The sequence below is a fragment of the Berghia stephanieae genome, chromosome 10 (genome assembly GCF_034508935.2).
Source record: "Berghia stephanieae isolate SIO BIC M18660-M18661 chromosome 10, UCSD_Bste_1.3, whole genome shotgun sequence".
NCBI classification, from domain to species: Eukaryota; Metazoa; Mollusca; class Gastropoda; order Nudibranchia; family Aeolidiidae; genus Berghia; species Berghia stephanieae.
This window is the reverse complement of record NC_088369.1, coordinates 26771994-26796993: the sequence shown is the minus strand read 5'-3', so window position 1 is coordinate 26796993 and position 25000 is coordinate 26771994. Positions and strand designations below refer to the sequence as shown.

The 25000-nt window shown below is 36.2% G+C and overlaps 3 protein-coding genes across 3 annotated transcripts in view; 2 read left to right on the top strand and 1 right to left on the bottom strand.

Annotated features, from left to right (window-relative positions):
* The window catches only part of LOC144956070 (uncharacterized), a 31794-nt gene that overhangs the window by 3488 nt on the left and 3306 nt on the right, over positions 1–25000 (bottom strand). Inside the window, exons 2-5 of the mRNA XM_078886398.1 lie at positions 21667–21753; positions 16765–16852; positions 12241–12368; positions 7924–8065 (exon numbers count right to left, since the gene is read on the bottom strand). Coding sequence (XP_078742524.1) covers positions 7924–8065; positions 12241–12368; positions 16765–16852; positions 21667–21721 — 413 coding nt within the window. The 5' untranslated portion in view covers positions 21722–21753. The remainder of the gene's footprint in view (positions 1–7923; positions 8066–12240; positions 12369–16764; positions 16853–21666; positions 21754–25000) is intronic.
* LOC144980621 (uncharacterized) lies at positions 23178–24602 on the top strand. Its single transcript, XM_078928302.1, has one exon. It carries the CDS (start codon positions 23178–23180, stop codon positions 24600–24602), a length of 1425 nt encoding a protein of 474 aa, XP_078784428.1.
* The window catches only part of LOC144980620 (uncharacterized), an 861-nt gene continuing 628 nt past the window's right edge, over positions 24768–25000 (top strand). Inside the window, exon 1 of the mRNA XM_078928301.1 lies at positions 24768–25000. This exon is cut by the window's right edge and continues 628 nt beyond it. Within this exon, the coding sequence (XP_078784427.1) occupies positions 24768–25000 (233 nt within the window).

Here is a 25000-nt window from a genome sequence, read left to right as displayed (position 1 = left end):
CTTTCAAATGAATTTTCTGCCCTCTGCACAGAGCTGGACTTGTATTGATTGTGGACATCATAGCTTGTATTGTCATTTAAATAATACAAACAAAGGGCAGTAATACGCATCAATGTCTTGTTTTTGTTTTTTTTATCGGCCCGTTAAAATTAGCCTCTTTCTACTTTTTTGATATTCTTATAACTAATGACTTTTAACAATGCTTTTATAGGGAAGCTGTACAACTGGGGTGTAATAATACAAATGTTGACTTATAATGTAGATTTCGTAACATCGAAGAGAACCCTCCCAAGGTTATACTTCTCTTCGGTCCATAAATCTGATCAAGGTAAAAAAAAAAAAAAAAAAAAACAAAAAAAAAAAAACAAACAAAAAAACAAAAAAACAATAACAATACTCTCTCCTCAAAAGCAATTTTAAGAATTTCCTCTGAAACTGTACACTAGAGCCGCGAGATCTTAATTGCTGAATCCCGGATTGAACGTTATAGTAAGTAATCGCCACCTATTTCGTATTCATGAATACGTCTGAACAAAAGAGAAAATGAGGGGAGGGGGGGGGGAAATCTCAAATCAAATTTTCCTCAGATTTTTTCGGAGCAAGCATTTTGAAAATTAGTACTAGATGCATGAATCAGCGGGCAACTAAATTTCTTGAGGAAGGCTGAAAGACATAATATTTTTGCAATCAAACGTTATCTTTACCATAAACTTGACATCAGTCGATGCCAAGCAACGGGTCTGTAATAAACAAACAACACCGGATTAAAAGTATTCAAACGTTGAGTAGTATTCACAGATCGGTTCTGTTTGCCGGTAACAAAAAACAAGAGGTCACATGTTATGCCCTAGCAACTTGTTTGCTAGGCATCACCCGAACGACTGTACCTTTCCAGGGTGAAATGCATTTTGTATCCAGGCCTTTAGCCAATCAGGGTTCGAGCCTGATGCTATATAAGCGTAGCGCGGGAAAGCAGAGGGGTCTTTGTAAGTATGGCGAGTTGAACAGAATGTCACTTTCCAGCGGTCCTGTTCTATAGATAGTATGCAGATGACGTCACTCGGGCCTTTGTTATTGTTTTTGCCATCCGCGTTTGTGAGTTGTTCTCACTAAACTGTATTAACCAGACTATAAAAGTGCATGGTTACACACAGTTTGTGTGTTGGTCCGTTATACTTCCGGATGGCAATGTTGTGAACTCCTTGGCCAAGCGCATTCTATCTATATCTTTTATTTATTGTAGTGGTCCCTATTCGTGGATGTAAGGAGAAAGGATAAATGGATAAGTAGAGGTGTATCGTTCTGTTTTGTGTAATACACGTTATTTAGTTCCTTAATAAATGCATCGTGTCCGTAATCCTTAATCTCCATTCATTTCTTCAATACAACTGTCTGACCGTGAAGCATGGTCTTTCTCTTTCTTTCTCTTTTATCCGATCGGGCTAGGCCCAGAGCAGTGGCCTGATCTTCCTCTTCAAGGGAACTTAACAACGAGTTCCCTCCTTCTATCCTTCTAGTCTTTTTCCTTTCTTTTCTTTTGTTGACGTTTCGGGCTATCTGACTATCGACTAACTGGAGAGCGCACAAAATGTCACATCACAAGATAAAAAGGTCATTATTTTCACCTCGATCTATGGTCAGAATAGCGTTTGATTTTTTATGGAGGAGACCGAAATGTTGTACGTAATGTTTTTATTTCAAACTGCTTAATAGTGATGATTAATTTCTACGAAAGGAGTATTATAACCAACACTCTGCAATGATATTTTAACAAAATAAATATAAAGATATTAGAATCTTTAGGTTATAATTCCCTTCAAATATATAATAATAGATTTTGTCTTAAGAGTTGCTGCTCGCACCCAGGCGCTCAGTGAATGAATAACGGGTCTTCATAGCCCTATAGTGCATCCATACTCAAACAGAAAAGCAACAAGTTCTATACAAACATTCTACATTCTATACATAAGAGAGAGAGAGAGAGAGAGAGAGAGAGAGAGAGAGAGAGAGAGAGAGAGAGAGAGAGAGAATGTGTGTGTGTGTGTGTGTGGGAGAGAGAGAGAAGCGAGAGAGAGAGAGAGAGAGAGAGAGAATAAGTAGGAGTGAAATATCTGTTCAATGTTATCGTTATCTTATAACGTTATAACATGTGTAACTAAATGACAAATTGCCATATTTATGGACAAAAAAAATATTATTATTATTATTATTATTATTATTATTATTATTATTATTATTATTATTATTATTATTATTATTATTATTATTATTATTATTATTATTATTATTATTATTATTATTTTCATTATTATTATTATTATCATTATTATTATTATTATTATTATTAATATTATTATTATTATCATTATTATTATTGTTATTATTTTATTATTATTATTATTATTATTATTATTATTATTATTATTATTATTATTATTATTATTATTATTACTATTATTATCATTATTATGTTATTCAGCAGAATAAGCTCTACAACAGGGTGTTAAGTTCTTTTTATAGCTAGACTCCATAGCAACTCACATTTTAAAATGTTGTGATGTAACAAAAGAAATCAAACTGAGGAAAATTGTTCGTTGCACCTTAAAGAATGTGACTATTTTTCCTATAATTGGTGATGCGAGTTAAACGAATAGAATGAATGTAGTATTAACGCGTGCTAACTGGGTGGAGATCTTGACCTCTCACGGTGGGCAGGGCGGTCACTAAATGCGTCTCCTATAACCCTATATCTGTCTTCCAAATTGAGGTTTTTGTATTCGAATGAGATTTACATGGTTTTCTACTTTAATGTACTCAATTTATAGTTCTGGCAGATGGTGTTTATTATCATTGTAAATCATCTCTATGTTATGTATTGTTATATTTGTTGTTTTGAATGTATCCTGTAAGCATTTAAGTGTTTTTCTCTGAGTCGGATCCTGTTCTTGTGTCTGTATGAGTCTTTTAGGCGATCTCAAACTCAGTACACTGATGCTCGTAAATCTCCGCCTGTCCCCTATTTTGTACCAAATTGCCTTTGTCTTTCGATGAGGAAATAGAAATTTGTTTCCAAACTCAACTAACATTTATTTAAAGTCTATGATCATATTGATCATATTGATTTTTAGACTCCGTCCTCATCTAAGATCACATTATGTGATCATTCGCCCATAAACGGTATTATATATGTTGATGTTTAAAATTAAATTTATAAAATCAATAATTCTATCGAAAAGAGTTATTTTTTCTTCATCTGCAAAGAGTAAAGATACTACCAACAACAACTACCAGTAAGTCTACTTTACAGCTACTACTACTACTACTACTACTACTACTACTACTACTACTACTACTACTACTACTACTACTACTACTACTACTACTACTATTACTACAACAACTACTACTATTAATACTACTACTACTACTACTACTACTACTACTACTACTACTACTACTACTACTACTACTACTACTACTACTACTACTACTACTACTACTACTACTACTACTACTACTACTACTACTATTACAACAACAACAAAAACAACAACAACAACAATAACTACTACTACTACTACTACTACTACTACTACTACTACTACTACTACTACTACTACTACTACTACTACTACTACTACTACTATCACTACTGCTTATCATGATGATGATGATAATAATAATAATAATAATAATAATAATAATAATAATAATAATAATAATAATAATAATAATGATGATGACTAAATTTAGGACTTTCGCTTCCGATCGGGACGCCACGGCTGCCTCTCTAATCATCTGTGTTATTTCTTTCCACCGTTTACGGTATTTTGATGTGGATGCTAATTTCAAAAAGCTAGCGTCCACGTCGCGTCCCTGGAATCCCTCGCTGGAGACCCATTGCTACAACACCAACAACAACTCTTCCATGGTCAGGGTGGTAAAAGGATAGCCCCTCGGCACTCACCATGGACAATTTTAAAATCGTTAGCCTCAACACAGAAGGACTGTCATCAACAAAGATAAAATTACTTTCCAACCTCAAGGCAAACATACTCTGTCTACAAGAGTCGCACAAGACTGTGGCACCAAACATCCCTGGCATGCACCTAGTCATACGACATGGCAGCAATATCCACGGTAGTGCTATCTACGTCAAATACAAATCAATAGTGACATATAGCCATGTCATGACAGTAAGTGAGGTGGAAATTCTCAGAATTGAAAACAGACACTTCAATGTGATATCTGTCTACAAACCTCCACCAACACCATACAATGGCCAGGTACACCCTTCACTAGTGAGAAACCAATGATTCTGATAGGTGACAGCCACCAAATGGGGATACAGTGATAACAACGAAGATGGAGATACTGTTGAGGAATAGGCTGAGCAATATAATCTGACAGTCTTCCATGACGCAAAAGACAAACCACCATTTTCAAGCGCTCGCTCGAGAAGAGGCCTTGCATTTGTGTCTTCCAGACATCTCCAAAACTTTCAGAAATCTGTCGGCAACCCCATACCAAAATCGCAGCACAGACCTATCATCATTGAGGTAGGACCAGTCATTAGAACCCGTAACCTGATTCTAACCAGATTCAATTTTCGGAAGGCAAAGTGGGAAAACTTCTCGTCAGACATAAATGACAGCATCAATACCATCGATTCAGTTTCCAAAAACTACGACCAGTTTCAGAAGCTTGTTTGGAGAATTGCCAAAAAACACATACCTAGAGGATGCAGGAAATTCTATATACTATGCTTACAGCAAGACAGCAAGGAACTTTATAAACAGTATGTCGATGCTTACGAACAGATCCATTTGCTGAAGCAGCTGTCCAACTTGGTGAGACCTTAATGACTTCCATTGCCGAAACAAAATCAGAAAGATGGAAGGAAATGATAACCAGCACAAAAATGGCCCACAACAGCAAGAAAGCCTTGTCAACAATGAAAAAACGAAATACAGAAAATAACAAACAAACCAGGGTTGCAGCTGTGACACCAAATGATGTAGCAAATCAACTTATCAAAAATGGAAAAACCAACATACAGATAAAAGTCAAACTTAAGGAAATGAAAAGGGAAATGGAAAATATCGCCCAAGGAACTGAAAAGGAAGTAGACCCTTTCTGTATCGAAGAATTGGAATCAGCTCTTGAACACTCCAAACCCGGTAAAGCGGCTGGTCTAGATGGCATCGCTGCAGAAATGATAAAGCATTTCGGTCCCTCAACAAAAACATGGTTACTAACTCTTATAAACAACTGTGTTAAATCGTGAACAGTACCAAAGCTTTTGCGACAAGCAAGAGTGATAGCTCTACTTAAACATGGAAAAGACCCAAACAGCAGCAAGAGCTACAGACCAATATCCCTCCTCTGCATACTGTACAAAGTATATGAGCGCATGATACTAGCCAGGATTTCCCAAATAGTAGAAGAACATCTGTCACCTGACCAAGCTGGTTTCCGTCCTGAAAGATCATGCTGTGACCAACTCCTGAACTTGACACAATACATCGAAGATGGCTATGGTAACAAACAAATTACAGGGGCTGTGTTCATGGATCTGACAGCTGCCTATGACACAGTAAATCACAGGAAACTTCTCCTTAGGGTTGCAAGGGTAACTCGTAACACAACAGTAGTTTCAATAATAAAATCCCTTATGTCTAACCGTCGCTTTTTTGTGGAAATGGATGGGACAGTAGATGGAGATCACAAAAGAATGGACTCCCTCAAGGATTGGTACTTGCACCAATCCTTTTCAACATTTACACCAACGACCAAACTTAATTTGAGAACATCCGGATGTTTCTATATGCTGATGATCTGTGTCATGCATCCCGGGTCTCTGATTTCAAGACCATTGAGGCGAGATTAACAAACGCCCTGTGAGTGTTATTTAAAGACCTCACTAAATGCCAACACAAGAAAAACCCAAGTGTGTGCCTTTCATTAAAAAAAACCCACCAAGCCAACAGGAATTGCACATCTCCTGGAATGGAAACATATTGGAGAACAACACATTCCCCTTGTACCTTGGTGTCACCTTAGACCGCACACTGTCCTTCTCTCGGTACACAAAGAAAACAAAAGCAAAGGTGGCAACAAGAAACAACCTCCTAAGAAAACTGGCAAACACTACATGGGGAGCAGATCCAAAAACAGTGAGGACAACCACACTAGCCCTCTGCTATTCATTAGCCGAATACGCCTCACCAGTCCGGCCAAGATCCTGCCATGTCAAAAATAACACCTGCCGGATCATTACTGATAACTTGAAACCGACTGCAGTTCCAGTCCTCCATCGGCTGGCTGGCATTGAACCTCCCCGCATTCAAAGAGCCACTGCTCCAAAGCCTAGAAATACAAACAGGAAATGGACCCAAGGCACCCTCTCAATGACCACAACCCAACGACAAGTAGACTGAAGTCGAGAAAGAGCTTTATGATGGAAGAAAGCATCAACTCTGACCATGCAGCTGTATAAGGCTTTCCACATGGAGCAAGTGGAACAATCATGCAAATGAAGCTGTTGAAGATCCGAGAGAATAACTGCCCTACGGAAATGAGCTCCACAGGAATGAATGGGTAACACTAAACAGAGCACTGGCAAAAATTGGGAGAACAGCTGGAAGCATGAAAAAGTGGGGACTGGCTGAGATTAGCTTGTATACATGTGGATGCCCAGATCAGACGATGGAGCACCTCCTGAGAGAATGCCAGGATGGGCCCAGTTGCACTGACCATGACCTGCTCCACATATGCTGCGACAAGCCATGGTGATTGCATTTTTTCATAGTTATTTATTGCTTATTTTTGTGGGATATCGTATACTCAGGACTCTTTTCAGTTATTTTCTATGGAATATGTCTAATCTTTGGTCTTCGGTTCCAGTCAGTGCTCATGTTCCGCAGTTGTATTTAAGCACGAATTTTACAAGGGTTGTGTATAATTTGATTTTAGTGTTTATTTTAATTTTATCTTATCTAATCCATATATGTAAACTTTTTCTTCTGTCTACGTCTTCCTATTAAAGATTCTACTTTTTTCGTGGCTCTCCATCCATCTTTCTTCCTTGACAATAATGTTGCATTTGTTTTGTCAGTAATAACGTACAGTTGGTGTTTTTGTAAAGCATTTTGGATGTCTTTTATAGTGACTTGTTTGAGGCCAATAGAGTCCATGTCATATGCATATGCAATTTCCACCAGGAGTTCGTTTTCAAAACGTAATTTGGCCGAAGATACAGATTTATGCACATCTTTGAAAGCATTTTCTAGGTAAATGATAAATAAAACAAGGCTCTCGCTGTCTCCTTTGGTCGTTATCCAGGTTCTGGTTACAAAGAATCTGATTTATATAACTTCATCTTCCATAGCTATCCATTTCATATTCTTTAACAAGGATTGGCGATTGATGGTATCGAAAGCGGCAGACAAATCTATTCCAGTTATAACTATTTCTATTTCTTCGGACAGGGTTTTGGCAGCAAGCCATTTGTGGGTCAAAACTACATCAGCAGTACTTCTCCCCATCCTGAATCCTCTTGGATAATAATAGTAGTAGTAGTAATAATAATAATAATAATAATAATAATAATAATAATAATAATAATAATAATAATAATGAAAATAATGATAATAATAATAATAATAATAATAATAATAATAATAATAATAATAATAATAATAATAATAATAATAATAGTAATAATAATAATAAAAATAATAATAATTATAATTTTTCCAATTCTAATTGTTAGTATACTTAATCTAAATAATTCTAACAAATCTTTTTAGATTGGCAGGTCGAAGCTTGTCTTGTGAGAAATTGTCTTTATCGTTGTTGAGAAATAAATGTTATCAAACATATCAAATATTGTACTTATTTGGAAATATATTTTATACATACTTGTACGCCTGAGGTTTCAAGCAATGCGTGCTATTGATCGCTTCAGCCAAGCTTGTGAAACTCCATGATTTCAACTGTGCAGAAATTATATTGTGGCAAACATTTAATTCACCTTGAATACAAGAGTCTTTTGGCAATCTAACTAAGAAGTGAAAGAGAAAAATAAAAAACAACTAATCAATAAAAGAAAACATCAACGAATGGTGTTATCTATATTTTAAAAAAAATAAAGTAAATACGTGGCTGAGTCAAAAAGTATTGGGACAAAACTTCTACTGAGTCCATTTCTTTTGCGTGTGACGTCATAATTTGGTTTAATTCAACTTACACATGTATTCTTTAAATTTCGTCAAATTTTCACAAAATTAAGGCATTTCAAAATAGCTGTCCCCATTGACGTCCGTTTGCTACAGACAGCGGTCGTTGAATTTCTTGTTTGTGAAGAGGAAACCCTGAGTAACATTTTCAAACGCCTTAGAGAAGTATGTAAAACTCGAGCAATAGGTAGGGAGTAGGGACAGTATTTTTTTGTGTCTTTCTCCCTTTTCATCAAATATTTTTCAGAGCAATTCTGTTTTAACTGTTCTAAGCAAGTCCTTGCATTTTTCCATAACCTGGTTTGAAATAGATAAGATAAGGGCGGGGAAGAAAGGTACAGTTTATTAATCACTCCTCTAAATCTATATATATATATATATATATATATATATATATATATATATATATATATATATATTGAATCGTGTTGGATACAAATATTGGACGAATAATGCTCGAATGCGGAGATTATATTGAAAGTAGCATTCTACTCGACTAATGCCAAGCTTAAATTTGAGGTAGGATGCATGTCATAGATTCAATTTGTTTTAAAGTAATAAGTAGATTCCCGTGATTTTTGACTGATCCTCGTTTGTGTATGTATTTGTGTGTGTGTATGTGTGTGTGTGTGTGTGTGTTTTGTAGGTGTGTATGTGTCGTTTAAAGCAAAAACCAGACTGCTTTCGGCAATGAAAGTGCGTGTTTGTTAACATTTGTGTTGTTGTAATGCAAGACATTTCTGTAATTTAGTTCCATTTTACAATGGTAAAATTACGTTTTAATAATTTCTCTTCGATCCCTAAAATTTGCGACATTTATTAAAACCAATCACCCATGACCTCAAAATACCTAACTTATTGACAAAGGGCACTTTGATATCGTTTACTTCCACAAAAGTTTGATCAATTTTATCAATTATATTTTCAATTGTAATTTATTCTTCCCCATCCATTCGCTCAATTCGCCAATACAGTTTTCACAGCGTTCAGTTTTCCTGTCAAAAGTTAAGTAATGATCTATGTCGTATATATGTGTGTCGTCGGCATAACAATGGTGTTTAAGACTAAATAATATCCCCAAGTATGATGCAGAAACACAAAAGAACATTGAAGCTTTTGAAATGTGGTGCTTGAGAAGGATGCAGAGAATATCGTATACTGCACACAAAACGAACGAAGAAGTGCTAAAACAAACATACCAACAAAGGAAACTAATGCCCTTAATAGCGGATCGACAACTATCCTTTTTCGGAAACATAGTAAGGAAAGATAAGAATGAATACCTGGCAAGCTGTGGAAAAATACCTGGTAAACGCGCCCGGGGGAGACAAAGAAAAACACTCATAGACCAACTGAAGGGCTTCACCAACCTAACAATCCAAGAGCTGTTTGAAAAAGCAAGAGACAGGGAGGAATGGAGAGAGATAATTCATGCAGTATCCGAAGCCTGGACCAGGCATGGAACCTAGAAGAAAAAGAAGAAGATGATGTATAAAGCACAAAGAGTACTGGTGTGAGAACGAGCCTTGAGGTATGCCAAAGACATGCGTTCTATGTACTATCGGAGTATGAGTTTCCAATAATGATTTGTTGGTGTCGTCCCGTTAGATATTAATTTGAACCAGTTGAGTGCAGTTCCTTGGATATCAAAATTGTTTTGTAGTCGCATGAGGAGGATTTCGTCCTATTTAGTGTCACGTGCGATTGACAGCTCGGGAAAATTGAAAACGGTTATCCTCTATTGTTGATGGATGTTTTTTTATAAATCAGAAGCAACATGCAAGAGAGCTGATTTGGTGCTGTTATCCGAATCGAGCCCTTGATTTTTAAGAGAGGCTTAACAATGGCGGTTCGGTTATCTTTCGGAAAAAAATCTTGTTCCGAAGAGTCATTTACCAAATTGATGATAGGTGGTGGAATATCATTATTGACTACTTCAGTAAACAGGTCAGAATCGAGTCTAACTGGCAACTGTTATTTTCAGACTAGTCGATGATTTGTTCATAATATGACTTCTTTAAAATTCATGAAATCGACTCGATGAAATATTCTAGTCACTTTGCATTAATTTCTGAAAATTAAAATTGTTATCCAAAGAGGTTTGTATTTTACTTATCTTATTAAAAAGTAATTTCGAACAGTTTTTATGCAGGATTCTGACTTTGTTCGTCGTGTAATTTCTTGAGTTTAGATTTATGGTACAAGAAAATTTGTTTATGGACGAGACGTTTTACTCCATTTTCCCTCGGTCTTCATTTTCTCTCTTTTGTCTGTCTTCATCTCTGGAGTGAACTAGGGTGTTGTTTTTCTTTCTTTGACGATCCGTTATTTTAGTGGAGCGTGGGTATCAGGCACTTTGGTCACAGAAGAAATGAATTTGTTGACATTTACGTAACTGGGTTCAGCCATTTGTTTCGGTAGATCAGATCGTGTCTAAAATCCTCTATATCTATTTTTTTAAAATGTTCCTGGAAATAACGTCAACTTTTGACTACGATGGTATTTCGTTACAAGACGGAATTTCAAATTCAGTCAAGTATGGTACGAAATACATTTATCTACAATTTACATGGGGGAGGCAAGTGTAATGTTTTTGCTTGTCATAACCCAGTCGAGAGTATGTCCAAAAGTATGAGTGGGCTCTTTAACGTGTAGAGTCATTATATCGTGTTCCTTAAGTAATGTTTAATAGCTTTTGATCCCGAATTATCGTACTCAAAATCAATATTGAAATTTCTCAATATAATCAAATCGACTTCTTCAACGATACTATTGATACCCTTGTCAGGGTCAGAGCGTAGCCATCGTTATCTAAAAGCCTGATACTAGAACCAACTAGGACTTATAGTGTGACGTCATTTATTGTTTGTTCAGCGTCTAGTGAGTTGTCGTTAGTAGTGCTCAAGGAAACAACTGATCCCATTGGTTGAACTATTGAATACAACTCACGATTTGTTTTTTTTTTTAAAGTCATTTTTTGATCAGTGTCAGGCTGTAAGTTTACAAAGGCCACGGTCAGAGCGTAGCCACCGTTAACGTATAGCCTGACACTGAACCACACTAAGACCCATATTTTGAGGTCATGTTTAGGTTTGTAGAACGCCTAGTGAGTTGTCTGTAGTAGTGCTCAAGGATACAAGTGATCCCATTGGCTGACCTGTTGAATACAACTCACAATACGCTTCAACAGTCGTAACGTCACTTCCTTCCTTATGACGCATGGTAACCTAGTAGCACTGGCTCTAAACTATCGGAACAATGGCGGACGCCCGTATGAAATATTTCCCAGGCAAGCATAAAAGCGTATCCAGAGGAAAAAAATACATACATTTGATCAAGTTTTGACTTTAACACATTCTGATCACAAGACATATGAAAAGTTCTAGCCAGCATGAAGAATAAAAGTAATGATTTTCTTTGTTTTGAACCAAGATGGCCGCCGTTGCCGGGCGGCGTGACATCAGACTACTGAATCCAATTTGTCTTCTTTTGTGGCCAAAGACTTGTCCTTTGACGACATTTGTTGGTCAGTGTCAGGCCATGAGTTTACGAAGGCCAAGGTGTATTTTTAACGAAATATATGCAGTTTTGGTCGTAGTTGTGATGAGTGAAGAGTTTGAAATTTTCTCATTTTCGGCTCGATACCTTCGTGTACATTTGGAATAAAGTGCACAGATCAAGTTAATTCGACACACCATATAAATGATACCAAGAAATAGGATATAAAGGTGTACAAAATAGCGATTTTCTGCTCATTCATTCTCGAAAATGTGTAAAAGTTGTCCTAGAATGTCTTATTAAGTCTTAAAATATTTGATACAAATCTATAATTTCAGCACAAAAGTGTCATCCGGAATATCACTAACAATTACATATATAATTCCAATTAAAAGTGACAGTGTGAATTTTCTGAAAATAACAAAAATTACAAAGCTTTTAAAGTACAGCTGTGTCTCTTACGCGTGTACACATTTATCTTTATATAAAAACTTTACTTTACCACAGTACGAGTTCGCTTCATCCGTGTTTAATTGTGCGATTTTATTATCTATCTCCCTTGTCATCAAAAAGTTTCCAGAGCACTTCTTTTTTAACTGTTCTAAGCAAATCCTTGCATTATTCCATAACCTGGTTTGAAATAGATGAGATAAGGGTGGGGAAGAAAGGTAGAGTTTATTAATCACTCCTATAAATTTATATATATATATATATATATATATATATATATATATATATATATATATATATATATATATATATATATATATATTGTGTTGGATACAAATCTTGTACGAATAGTGCTTGACATGTATCAATGGAGCGAATTATTATTTTAATATGTACCACAATGTTGTAGTCAGTCTACATCGATGTTTCAGGCCTTTTCAGCAATCGTCAGGACTGTGTGTTAAATGAGTTTGGTTTGTTGTGTGTTGTTTCCTCTACAAGCAATTATTTGTTCTATGTTGCGTATACACGAGTAGCTTATTTTTATGGTATTCCTGTTGATAATTTTATGTAGCTTGTCGTTTGTTGGAAAGTGTGTATCAATTAACTTCAGGAACTGCTGTCCAATATTTGTACGTTTTTGTCGAAAGGTGGGTTGAACCAAGTAATATATCGTTTTCTTGTTTTGCGGTCTTCACTTGTGTGTTGAGGTTTACATGAGAGGGGGGCGTCTGTGTATTCTTATGGTGTGTTGTATCCGCTTTGTGTGAGTGCTTCTTTGTAGGGGGTGGCTGCGACGTTGAATATCTCTCTGTTTTCCGAAAGTTTGTTCACCCTCAGTGCTATGCTTTTTGGTATGTTTTCAATGACGGAACGGGGGTGGTTGCTGTTTTTATTAATGTAGCTAATGGTGTTGTTTGGTTTTCTGAACGGTTGGAATGAATTGGATTTATGTCGAATGTGATGTCGGGGAAGTCAACTGTTTTTTTTTGTTTGCTTCTATCGTGATTTTTAAATTGTTGTTTTGGAATATTTTGCAGATTTGTTTTTTTTTATGTTTTCGTTCGCTCTTGGTCGTTTGTTGGTTATAGCGAGTCCTTCCTCACTATAGAGGCCGATGTATGTGTGTGTATGTTGCAGTTGTGACAGGATGTAGAGGCCGACCAGTTCGCATGTTTCAGTACCGTCAAACGAACCCATTGTTACGTCGAAATCATTATGTCGCTTTGTCCACGGCGTGTTGTCATAGTATAGTGTGCTGTGCTTGGTGTGTTTGATGATGTGCTTTTCCTCTTCTGTGATGTTGGTGTATTTCGCAATATTATTACTATAATCAAACACCCTCATGAAGTTTCACTCAACACAAAAATTAGATGTACAGTACTTGTCCACATCGCCGGAAGTATTTAATAATCAACTACAAACCTACGGAACCACTTCAACAAGAACAACACACAACAAACCAAACTCATGTAACACGCAGTCCTGACGATGGCTGAAAAGACCTGAAACATCGATGTAGACTGATTCCAACATTGTGGTAAATAATATAGAGGCCGATGTATGTGTGTGTATGTTGCAGTTGTGACAGGATGTAGAGGCCGACCAGTTCGCATGTTTCAGTACCGTCAAACGAACCCATTGTTACGTCGAAATCATTATGTCGCTTTGTCCACGGCGTGTTGTCATAGTATAGTGTGCTGTGCTTGGTGTGTTTGATGATGTGCTTTTCCCTCTTCTGTGATGTTGGTGTATTTCGCAATATTATTACTATAATCAAACACCCTCATGAAGTTTCACTCAACACAAAAATTAGATGTACAGTACTTGTCCACATCGCCGGAAGTATTTAATAATCAACTACAAACCTACGGAACCACTTCAACAAGAACAACACACAACAAACCAAACTCATGTAACACGCAGTCCTGACGATGGCTGAAAAGACCTGAAACATCGATGTAGACTGATTCCAACATTGTGGTAAATAATGAAATAATAATTCCCTCCATTGCTACATGTCGAGCATTATTCTTACCATATTTGTATCCAACACGATTCAATATATATATATATATATATATATATATATATATATATATATATATATATATATAATTGCACCTTCATCTCTTTCGACATTTGCGATTTTTACCCCTCCATCACCCCAGACTTACTAAACAAAGCATTGGAATTCGCAGCAAAATACACCAACATCACAGAAGAGGAAAAACACCTCATCAAACACACCAAGCACTGCATACTATACTATGACAACACGCCGTGGACAAAGCGACATAATGATTTCGACGTAACAATGGGTTCGTTCGGACTCAACATCCTGTCACAACTGCAACATACACACAGATACATCGGCCTCTATAGAGATGACGGACTCGCTATAACCAACAAACGACCAAGAGCGAACGAAAACATCAAAAAACAAATCTGTAAAATATTCCAAAACAACAATTTGAAAATCACGATAGAAGCAAACAAAAAAAACAGTTGACTTCCTCGACATCACATTCCAACCGTTCAGAAAACCAAACAACACCATTAGCTACATTAATAAAAACAGCAACCACCCCCGTTCCGTCGTTGAAAACATACCAAAAAGCTTAGCACTGAGTGTGAGCAAACTTTCGGAAAACAGAGAGATATTCAACGTCGCAGCCACCCCCTACAAAGAAGCACTCACAAAAAGCGGATACAACACACCATTTGAATACACAGACGCCTCCCTCTCATGTAAACCCCAACACACAAGTGAAGATCGTAAAACAAGAAAACGACACATTACTTGGTTCAACCCACCTTTCGACAAAAACGTCAGCACAAACATTGGACAGCGGTTCCTGAAGTTAATTGATACACAATTTCCAAAAAACTACAAGCTACATAAAATTATCAACAGGAATACCATAAAAATAAGCTACTCGTGTATGCGCAACATAGAACAAATAATTTCAAGCCACAACAAAAAAATATTAAACCACCGACAAGAGCAAAACCCACCCACCACAAAATGCAACTGCAGAAATAAGGAACATTGCCGCTAAACAAACAATGTTTAGAATCGAGTTTAATTTACCAAGCCACAGTCACCGAAACTAAAACAAACAAGCAAGAAAAATATGTAAGACTAACGGAAAATAATTTCAAAACAAGATACAACCTCCAAACCTCAACATTTAGAAACACTAACAAAAAAACATCCACAAAACTCAGCGAACATATTTGGAAATTAAAAGACAACAAACTAGACCACAACATTTCATGAAAAATTTTATCTAAAGCAACAGGATACACACCAACATCAAAACAATTTAGCTTATGATTGGAAGAGAAATATACTATACTCAAACACCCTCATGAAGCCACACTCAACACGAAAAGTGAGATGTACGGTACGTGTCCACATCGCCGGAAGTTCTTGTTAATTAACTACAAACCGGAACCACTTCAACAAACAATAACAGTCAACAAAACAACTCAGTCCTGACGATGGCGAATTAAGCCTGAAACATTAATGTAGACTGTCTCAAACATTGTGGTAAATATTTTAAAAAGTAATATATATATATATATATATATATATATATATATATATATATATATATATATATATAGAGTTATAATAGTAATAGTAATACATCTTTATTGTCCGTGAAATGGAAAACCATTAGTTGTTTACATTACTTAACAAATTTTGTAAACATTAAGAGAAATGTGTGGATCTTATAATAATATGATTCTCATAACAATTTTTTTTACTTCACAATGCACACAGACATCTTTACAATTTAATACAACAGGGAACATTATGTTTTCAATGCAGTGCAATTAGGACTGATTTCATAAATATATATATATATATATATATATATATATATATATATATATATACATATATATATATATATATATATATATATATATATATATATATATATACAATTATTGCAGTACTGTTTCACGCCATTTGGGCAATCTTCGAGAAGTGTGTGCAATTATTTGTGTGGTTTATAATTGTGTGTTGTTGCATACTTCCTTCCTGTGATGTTTTGGTGTCGAGATTATTATGGTGGTTTGAAGTTGCAGAGAAGGTATTTGTTTATTGGTTGAGCTTTTGATAACAACTGACAATAGGGTTCAACAGTCGTGATGTCGTCACTTCCCTCGTTATGACGCATAGTACCTGGTTCTAAACAATCGGACCAATGGCGGACGCCCTCATGAAATACTTCCCCGCAATATAAAAGTGTATCCAGAGGAGAAAATCATCATAAATCTGATCATGTTTTGACTTCTATACAATCTGATCACATGACGTGTGGAAAAGTTCTAGCCAGCATGAAGAATAAAGATTACCGATTTTATTTGTTTAGAACCAGGCTGCTCGTTGCCGGGCGGGCGTGACATCAGACTATTTAAACCTATTAAGTTTTTTCTCTGTTATCTTCGCCTTCTTTTATGAGATTTTGGCTTAGTATCAGGCCATGAGTTTAAGAAGCCTACGCGCTGCTTCCAAATTTCTCAATGTGATATTTCCACACATAACAATTTTACTTACATGCAATTGCGATCTTTAACAGAGAAGTTGTCATATTCGCATTTCTTAATGGAATACACGTTGCAACTCGGTTGGTTAGAGTGCGACCCTGAAAATGGATAATATGAAATAAAATCGTCTATATATAGAATGATACTAGATTGCTAGAAGCTGTGGCTGTAAACAGTAATAAACACAATTGAAGATTTTTCTACAGAGAGGACCTAACAATATCTCTGTCGTCTATCTGGAATTTAGTAATGTATTTATGTCTTTATTGTCATGTGTTATTAGCTGAAGAAGGTAATCATGTATTGAGACGAAGGGTCAAACAGACTGTTCTTGTGTTAACTTAATGGCTATGTGGTCTAGTGGTATGACACTCGCTTTTGGATCGGAAGGTCATGGGTTCGAGCCTCACTCGGCGCATAGTTGAGTCCTTGGAGAATGTTCTTTAAATTAATAATAATAATAATAATAATAATAATAATAATAATAATAATAATAATAATAATAATAATAATAATAATAATAATAATAATAATAATAATAATAATAATAATAATAATAATAATAATAATAATAATAATACTTTATTGCATCCCAAAAAGGAAACGTTTTTGTACAGACGTGTTATAATTTAAACAATAAGATAAGATACAATGGAAATATGATGTATTTATAAAAAAGGAGCACCTCCATAACCAGAGCCGCGCTTTATAATATGAATAATTTCAACACTGTAAAATAGTCACTATAAATTGAAAATTGAAAAGATTGCAAAACAAATAAATTAATAAATTAATATTTACATTTTTTTTTGAACGTAAAAATGCAAAATAATTATATAAAACGATTATTGCTTGTCGTTATAAAGCCTAATTCTGGACGGCAGAAAAGATTTTCGGTGTCTCTCTGTTTTCGTTGAAATAGAGAAAGGGCGACCACTCCTTCCAGACATAATAACTGATGGTCTTAGTGGATGATTCTGGTCATTTAATGTTTTAGTTATTTTACTAATACACAATTTCTTGTATAAAAGATATACATCGTCAACATCATTTATATAGCGTTTCTTCTTCTTCAAGTACCAAGTCTGTGCCAGACATCGGTGATCATGATACGCCATTCATCTCTTTGATCAGATAACCTCAGAAAACTAATATTACTCTTCTCTTTCTTTGTCACCCAGCTGTTCAAACTATTCAAATATGTTTTTCTTGGTCTACCTTTACTCTTTTTACCTTCTATCTTTCCTGTGAGAGCAAGATGTTCAATACATTTATGTCGATTTAGGTGTCCTAAAAATTGCATTTGTCTTTTTCTTATTGTACGAATTAATAGCCTTTTAGTTTCAGCTTGCTCTAATACTTCTTCATTAGTTTTCTTCTCTGTCCATGAGATTCTTAACATCCTTCTAAGAAACCACATTTCTGCTGCCTCCAGTTTCTTTCTAATGTCTTCTGTAATTGTCCAGCTTTCGCTACTGACCATACTTAGGCCTATATATAGCGTTTAATGGATTATTTAATATTTGAATTTATTTTGTTCCTTTCCACTGCTAAGCAATTGCCTCCCCAAGCTGTTATACAAAATGACTCACATTCTCACACCGTACTCATATGTAAAATGAGTACTTGGCCGTTAACAGCGTTGTCTCTGTTCGAAAAAAATTGTAATATCGCCTCACAGGCGTCATGTACCGTCCTACATGTCAAATGTGGCTGTTGACCATGGACCCCTTGTAAAGCGCTTTGAGCACGGTTAGTGGATATTGCGGTATAAAAAATCTCAATTAAAAAAAGCTCAATTTTTAACTTTAATCATTCTATAGATTATAAGCGTTTAAGTACTGCTTCGTAGTACTGCTACTGCTAATACCACACTCCTCCTCCTCCTCCTCCTCCTCCTCCTCCTCCTACTACTACTACTACTACTACTACTACTACTACTACTACTACTACTACTACTACGATTACTCCTACTACTACGACTACTACTACTACTACTACTACTACTACTACTACTACTACTACTACTACTACTACTACTACTACTACTACTACAACTACTAATTATACTACTCCTACTACTCCTACTAGTACTACTACTACTACTACTACTACTACTACTACTACTACTACTACTACTACTACTACTACTACTACTACTACTACCACCACCACTACTACTATTACTACGACTCCTCCTCCGCCTCCTTTGTTACTACTACTAATACTTCTACCCACTACTACTACTACTACTACTACTACTACTACTACTACTACTACTACTACTACTACTACTACTACTACTACTACTGCTACTATTACTATTACTACTGCCATTAATACTAATACTACTACTACTACTACTACTTCTACTACTACTACTACTACTACTACTACTACTACTACTACTACTACTACTACTACTACTATTACTACTACTACTACTACCACACTCCTACCAATACTACTACTACTACTACTACTACTACTACTACTACTACTACTACGACTACTTATACTACTACTACTATATCGTATAGTCAAATGTAACCAATTTAGTGCAGAACGCAGAATCTGTTGAAACGAAGATATTTATCTTCAATAAAATTACTTCTGATATTTACAATCTACCCGGACCCTTAATCAAGAAAACCATAACAATAAGACCTGATACGAAATGGTTCTCAGAAGAAATTCGACATCCAAAAATTAAAAGAAGAGCAGCCAAGAAAATCTGGCGCAACACAAAGCTTACGGTAGACAAAGACGTCTACATTAGAGAGAAAAATAAAACAAATCAACTTATAAAGAAAGCAAAACGTTGTTTCGTGAGAGAAAATATATCCAATAATAAAGGCAACATTAAAGAATTATATAAGATTTTGAACAATCTTATAAACCATGAAACGTCATCGCCACTGCCAAATCACACAGATGATATTGAATTAACAGATTCAACTACTTTTTTGAAGATAAAATAATAAAAATTCGTTCAGATCCTGTTGGCCACTAACTCGTTTATATCTCAATTTTCCACTGCAACAAATGAAGAGATAAGTGAAATAATTAAAAAGGTGGCAAGCAAACACTGTACTCTAGATCCCATACCAACGTGGATCTTGAAGTCATGCCTCGAGGAGGTTGTGCCAGCAATAACATCAATCGTAAACTTCTCACTAGAGCACGCTGACTTTTCAGATTGTATGAAGGAGGCCATAATTACACCTTTACTTAAAAAGAAAAATATTGATTTTGATTTGTTGAAAAACAACAGGCCTGTGTCCGATTTAAATTTTATTTCGAAGGTTATTCAGAGGCTTGTTGTCAGACAACTACAACAATATTTTATTAATAACAATCTGCTCAATTCATTTCAGTCCACATATAGACCGTGCCACAGCACAGAAACTGCATTTCTTCGCGTCCATAATGATCTGATTACCCGTTAGGAACACAGTGACAATATTGCACTATTCCTGTTAGATTTAAGTGCGGGATTCGATACGATCGACCACAAGCTACTGATGGACCGAATGGAAGATTCTTTTGGAGTCACTGGCACAGCACTCAAGTGGTTCTCTTTTTACTTGAAGAATCGAACACAACGTGTGTGCATAAATGGAGTATCTTCGACAACCATCACACTTGATTTTGGCAGCCGCAGGGGTCAGTGTTGGGTCCATTTCTGTTCACTGTCTACACCACACCTCTTACTAGCATCATTCAATCCTACAGCATCAGTCACCATCTTTACGCCGATGATACACAGATATATTTCCCAATTTCTTCTTCCAACTTAACTTCAAACAAGACAAACATCTTTAACTACGTCTCTCATTTCAAACTCTGGATGACCCAAAACAAACAAAAATTCTATGACGATAAAACTGAATTTATCGTTTTTAGAAAACGAGGAAAGACCATTCTAACGGTAGAGCTTTTGATTTGTGACTCTGTCATTTCCAGATCTTTAATTGTAAAAAAAACCTTGGTTTTTATTTGATGAATTTCTGAATATGCAATATCATATAACAAAACTCTGTCAAAATCTACATTTTATGTTAAGATCTATTAGCCATATCCGCAATCTTTTAGATGAAGAAATTTGCAAGATGCTCATTAATTCACTTTTTGCTAGCCGGCTAGACCATTGCAACTCCCTTCTCTACGGGCTTCCAAAGAGCTTGGTCGCAAGACTGCAGTTGTTACAAAACAGAGCAGCACGAACTGTCACCCAGACAAAGAAGAATGAGCATATAACTTCCGTTTTGGAATACCTTCATTGGCTGCCGTGGATAGGAGAGTTGATTATAAACTGGCATGTCTTGCCTTTAAATGTCTTCACAACACTGCTCCAGATTACTTAAAATCACAACTTACGGTCCATGTTCCAAGTCGCTCCCTCAGGTCTTCTAACTCCGTATCATTAGAGAGAAAAATCCCTAAAACTAAATTCTCTGAACGATCTTTTGCCTTTACTGCTCCAGCTGTATGGAACTAATCAACTACTTATACAAGGAACTGTCAGACCTTTGATGCCTTTAAAAAATCCCTCAAAACTGACTACTACTACTACTACTACTACTACTACTACTACTACTACTACTACTACTACTACTACTACTACTACTACTACTACTACTACTACTACTACTACTACTATTACTACTTCTATTATTACTACTACTACTACTGCTACTACTACTATTGCTACTACTACTACTACTACTACTACTACTACTACTACTACTACTACTACTACTACTACTACTACTACAACTACTACTACTACTACTACTACTATTACTACTACTAATTTTACTACCAAAATTACTTCTACTACGACTGTACTCCTACTTCGTCTCCTTCTTCTTCTATCATTGCTACTAGTTTTATCACTACTATTACTCACCAATGACGAGCATCATAAAGGAAGTTGCTAAAGCAAGGATGTTGAATCGAATCATCTTGAAAGTTACTGATTCCGTAGTTTGTCAACCTGTGCATGATATAACAAAATTATTATTCCATAAACCCTCAACACTTTGGTTGAATTTCAATGAGTACGGAAACAGATACGACTGGCGTCACTACTCTTAAAGCCAACTCCAATATCAGGTTTCCACTGTATTGATAAACTAAGATGACCCCCAATACAGTCCAATAATCTCTAAAAAATATGTTTCAGGTTTACAATGTTTGGGCGTTTGTTGTTTTGATGTATCATAATTTGTATTGAAATACGGAGTAAAAAAATAACCCCAGCCCACCTTTCAAATAGAATAGAAATGTCGACGAATCCAGTGTTCGCAGATCGAAAGTCTTTCATATAGCATTGTCGAATATATCGTGTCATTAAATGTTTACAAATACACACACGTGATAGATCATTGGTCTGTATTACACCTAATCTCTACCACCACATTATCATTACTGCCACTACTACAACCACCACCACCACCACCACCACATAATCATTACTACCATTCCTATTATACTTGAGCTTTTATATAGCGCATTATCCACTAAACGTGCTTAAAGCGCTTTACAAGGGGTCCCTGACCAACAGCAAAATTTAACATTTAGGAAAAGACATGACGCCTGTTAGGCGATATTACAATTTCTTTCTAACAGAGACAACGCTGTTCACTCATTTAACATATGAGTACGGTGAGAGAATGTGAGTAAAGAGCCGTTTCCAAGGACTCAACTATGACCCGAGCGAGGCTCGAACCGAGGACCTTCCGATCCGAAAGCGAGTGTCATACCACAAGACCACATAGCTTCCCTATTACAGTCACTATTTCTGTATCCTATTACAGCCACCACGACCACCACCACATTAAAATCACTACCACAACTACTTCAGTCACCACAACCACATCATTATCACTACCAATACTACTACAACCACCACAGTCACATCATCATCACTACAAACATTACTACTACTACGCTAATGACCACCACACCATCATCGATAACACGTCTACTAGAACCACCACCAAAATCACCACCACAGCATCATCACTAATATTGCTACTACAACCAGCACTACCACGTCATCACAACCACTACTACATCCACCGCCCCCCTGAGAGTGTTGATGTTATAAGTATAACTGAAGTGTTACCTAAAAATCAGCAAAGAGGTAAAATCGAGCCGGTAGAACTTCAGATTCCAGGCTTTGATTGTTTTCACAATATTCAGGATAAAAGTTGTCATCGTGGTGTAGCCATATGGGTTCGTTCAAAGCTAAATGCTCAACCAGTCAAGTTGTCAGACAACTTGTCATCATCTAAAGAATCCGTTTGGTGTGAAATAACACTTAGAGACAATGATAGGATGTTAGTTGGCTCGGTTTATCGTTCACCAAATAGCTCTTTTGAAAACAATGATAAGATTAATGAACTTTTAGTTAAAATGACAGAAGACAAATCACATGTTCTAGTTACGGGGGATTTTAACTTTCCTGAAGTAGACTGGTCAAACGAGTTATCCCCCAAGGACTCAGATCACTCTGCTTCTAAATTCATGGAAGCTGTCAGGGATTCATTCTTAACACAGCACGTTAAGCAACCAACTCACTACCGTTCAGAGCAAAACCCAAATATTTTGGACCTGGTTTTTACAAATGAACATTCAATGATTGACTCAATAAGACATGAGGCTCCACTAGGCAAGAGTCACCACCAGGTTTTATATTTTGACTTTAGATGTTACACAAAGAAATGTTACTCGAACGAACCCCACTACTGTTTCGATAAAGGCGACTACAAACAGCTTTCTGAATTAGTCTCAGCTGCAGACCTAACACAAAAAATAATAAACCTGTCTGTACTCGATGCATGGACTATTATCAAATCTGAAGTTATGTCTGCAGTGGACATCAGCGTACCAAAAGTTAAAAGTAGTTCAGACAGAACTTCACCTCGGTGGATCAATCCTACAGTCTTGGCAAAACTCAAGAAAAAGAAGCAAGCTTACAAAAAGTACTTAGAAACTAGAGAGGGTGCAGACTATATTAATTACACGAGGGCCAGAAATCAAGCCAAAAGCTCATGCAGAATTGCTGTAAAGGACTATGAGAGATCTATTTCTCGTATGGCTAAAGTGAACCCAAAAAAGTTTTTTGCATATGCTAGAACAAAAACGAAGACTAAAGACGGTATTGCTGATTTGTATGATGATCATAAGACAGCCTCATCTAACATTGACAAAGCCAATATTCTTAACAAGTTCTTTAGCAGTGTATTCACCAACGAGGATCTCACTAATATACCTACATGTGAAAGAAAAAGTGTAAACAACATACTATCAGATATAGAATTCGACAAAGACACTGTAAAGAAGAAACTAGACAAACTCAATATGAACAAGTCCCCAGGACCTGACATGTTCCACCCCCGCGTATTATGTCAGTTGTCAGAAGAACTCTCCGAACCATTAGCGTTACTGTTCCAAAAATCACTTGACTCAGGAACTCTTCCACCCGATTGGAAAGAAGCACAAGTTACACCGTTATTCAAGAAAGGAGACAAGAGTAATCCGGGCAATTATCGACCAGTTAGCCTCACCTCAGTGGTTTGCAAAATAATGGAGAGCATTATTAGAGACTATGTCATAACTCACCTAAAGAACAACAAGTTACTGTCTGAATGCCAACATGGCTTTGTTTCTGGCAGGTCATGTTCAACTAACCTCCTAAAGACTTTAAATGATTGGACAGAGTTTCTCTTGGTTGACGCAATCTACCTAGATTTTGCTAAAGCTTTTGATTCTGTTCCCCATCAAAGACTCTTAAACAAACTGGAAGCTCATGGTGTACAAGGAAATACTCTAAGCTAGATTAAGCATTTTCTAGTATGCAGGAAACAGAGAGTTAGCGTGCAAGGCACAGTGTCAAATTGGACAGAAGTTCTTAGTGGAGTGCCACAAGGCAGCGTCTTAGATCCAACTCTTTTCGTAATCTTCATTAATGATTTACCAAGTATTTTGTCTAGCTCATGTTCAATGTATGCCGATGATACTAAAGTATACAGAAAGGTAAACAATCTAGAAAATAGAGACAGTCTTCAGTTAGATATTGACAATCTAGTCAACTGGGCAGACGATTGGCAACTGAAGTTCAACGCTGGAAAATGCACAGTGCTACATCTTGGAACGAAAAACAAAAGCTTTCACTACGATATGAGACAGCATCACTGTAGCGACAGAACAGCTCTGAATAAGTCAAAACTTGAGAA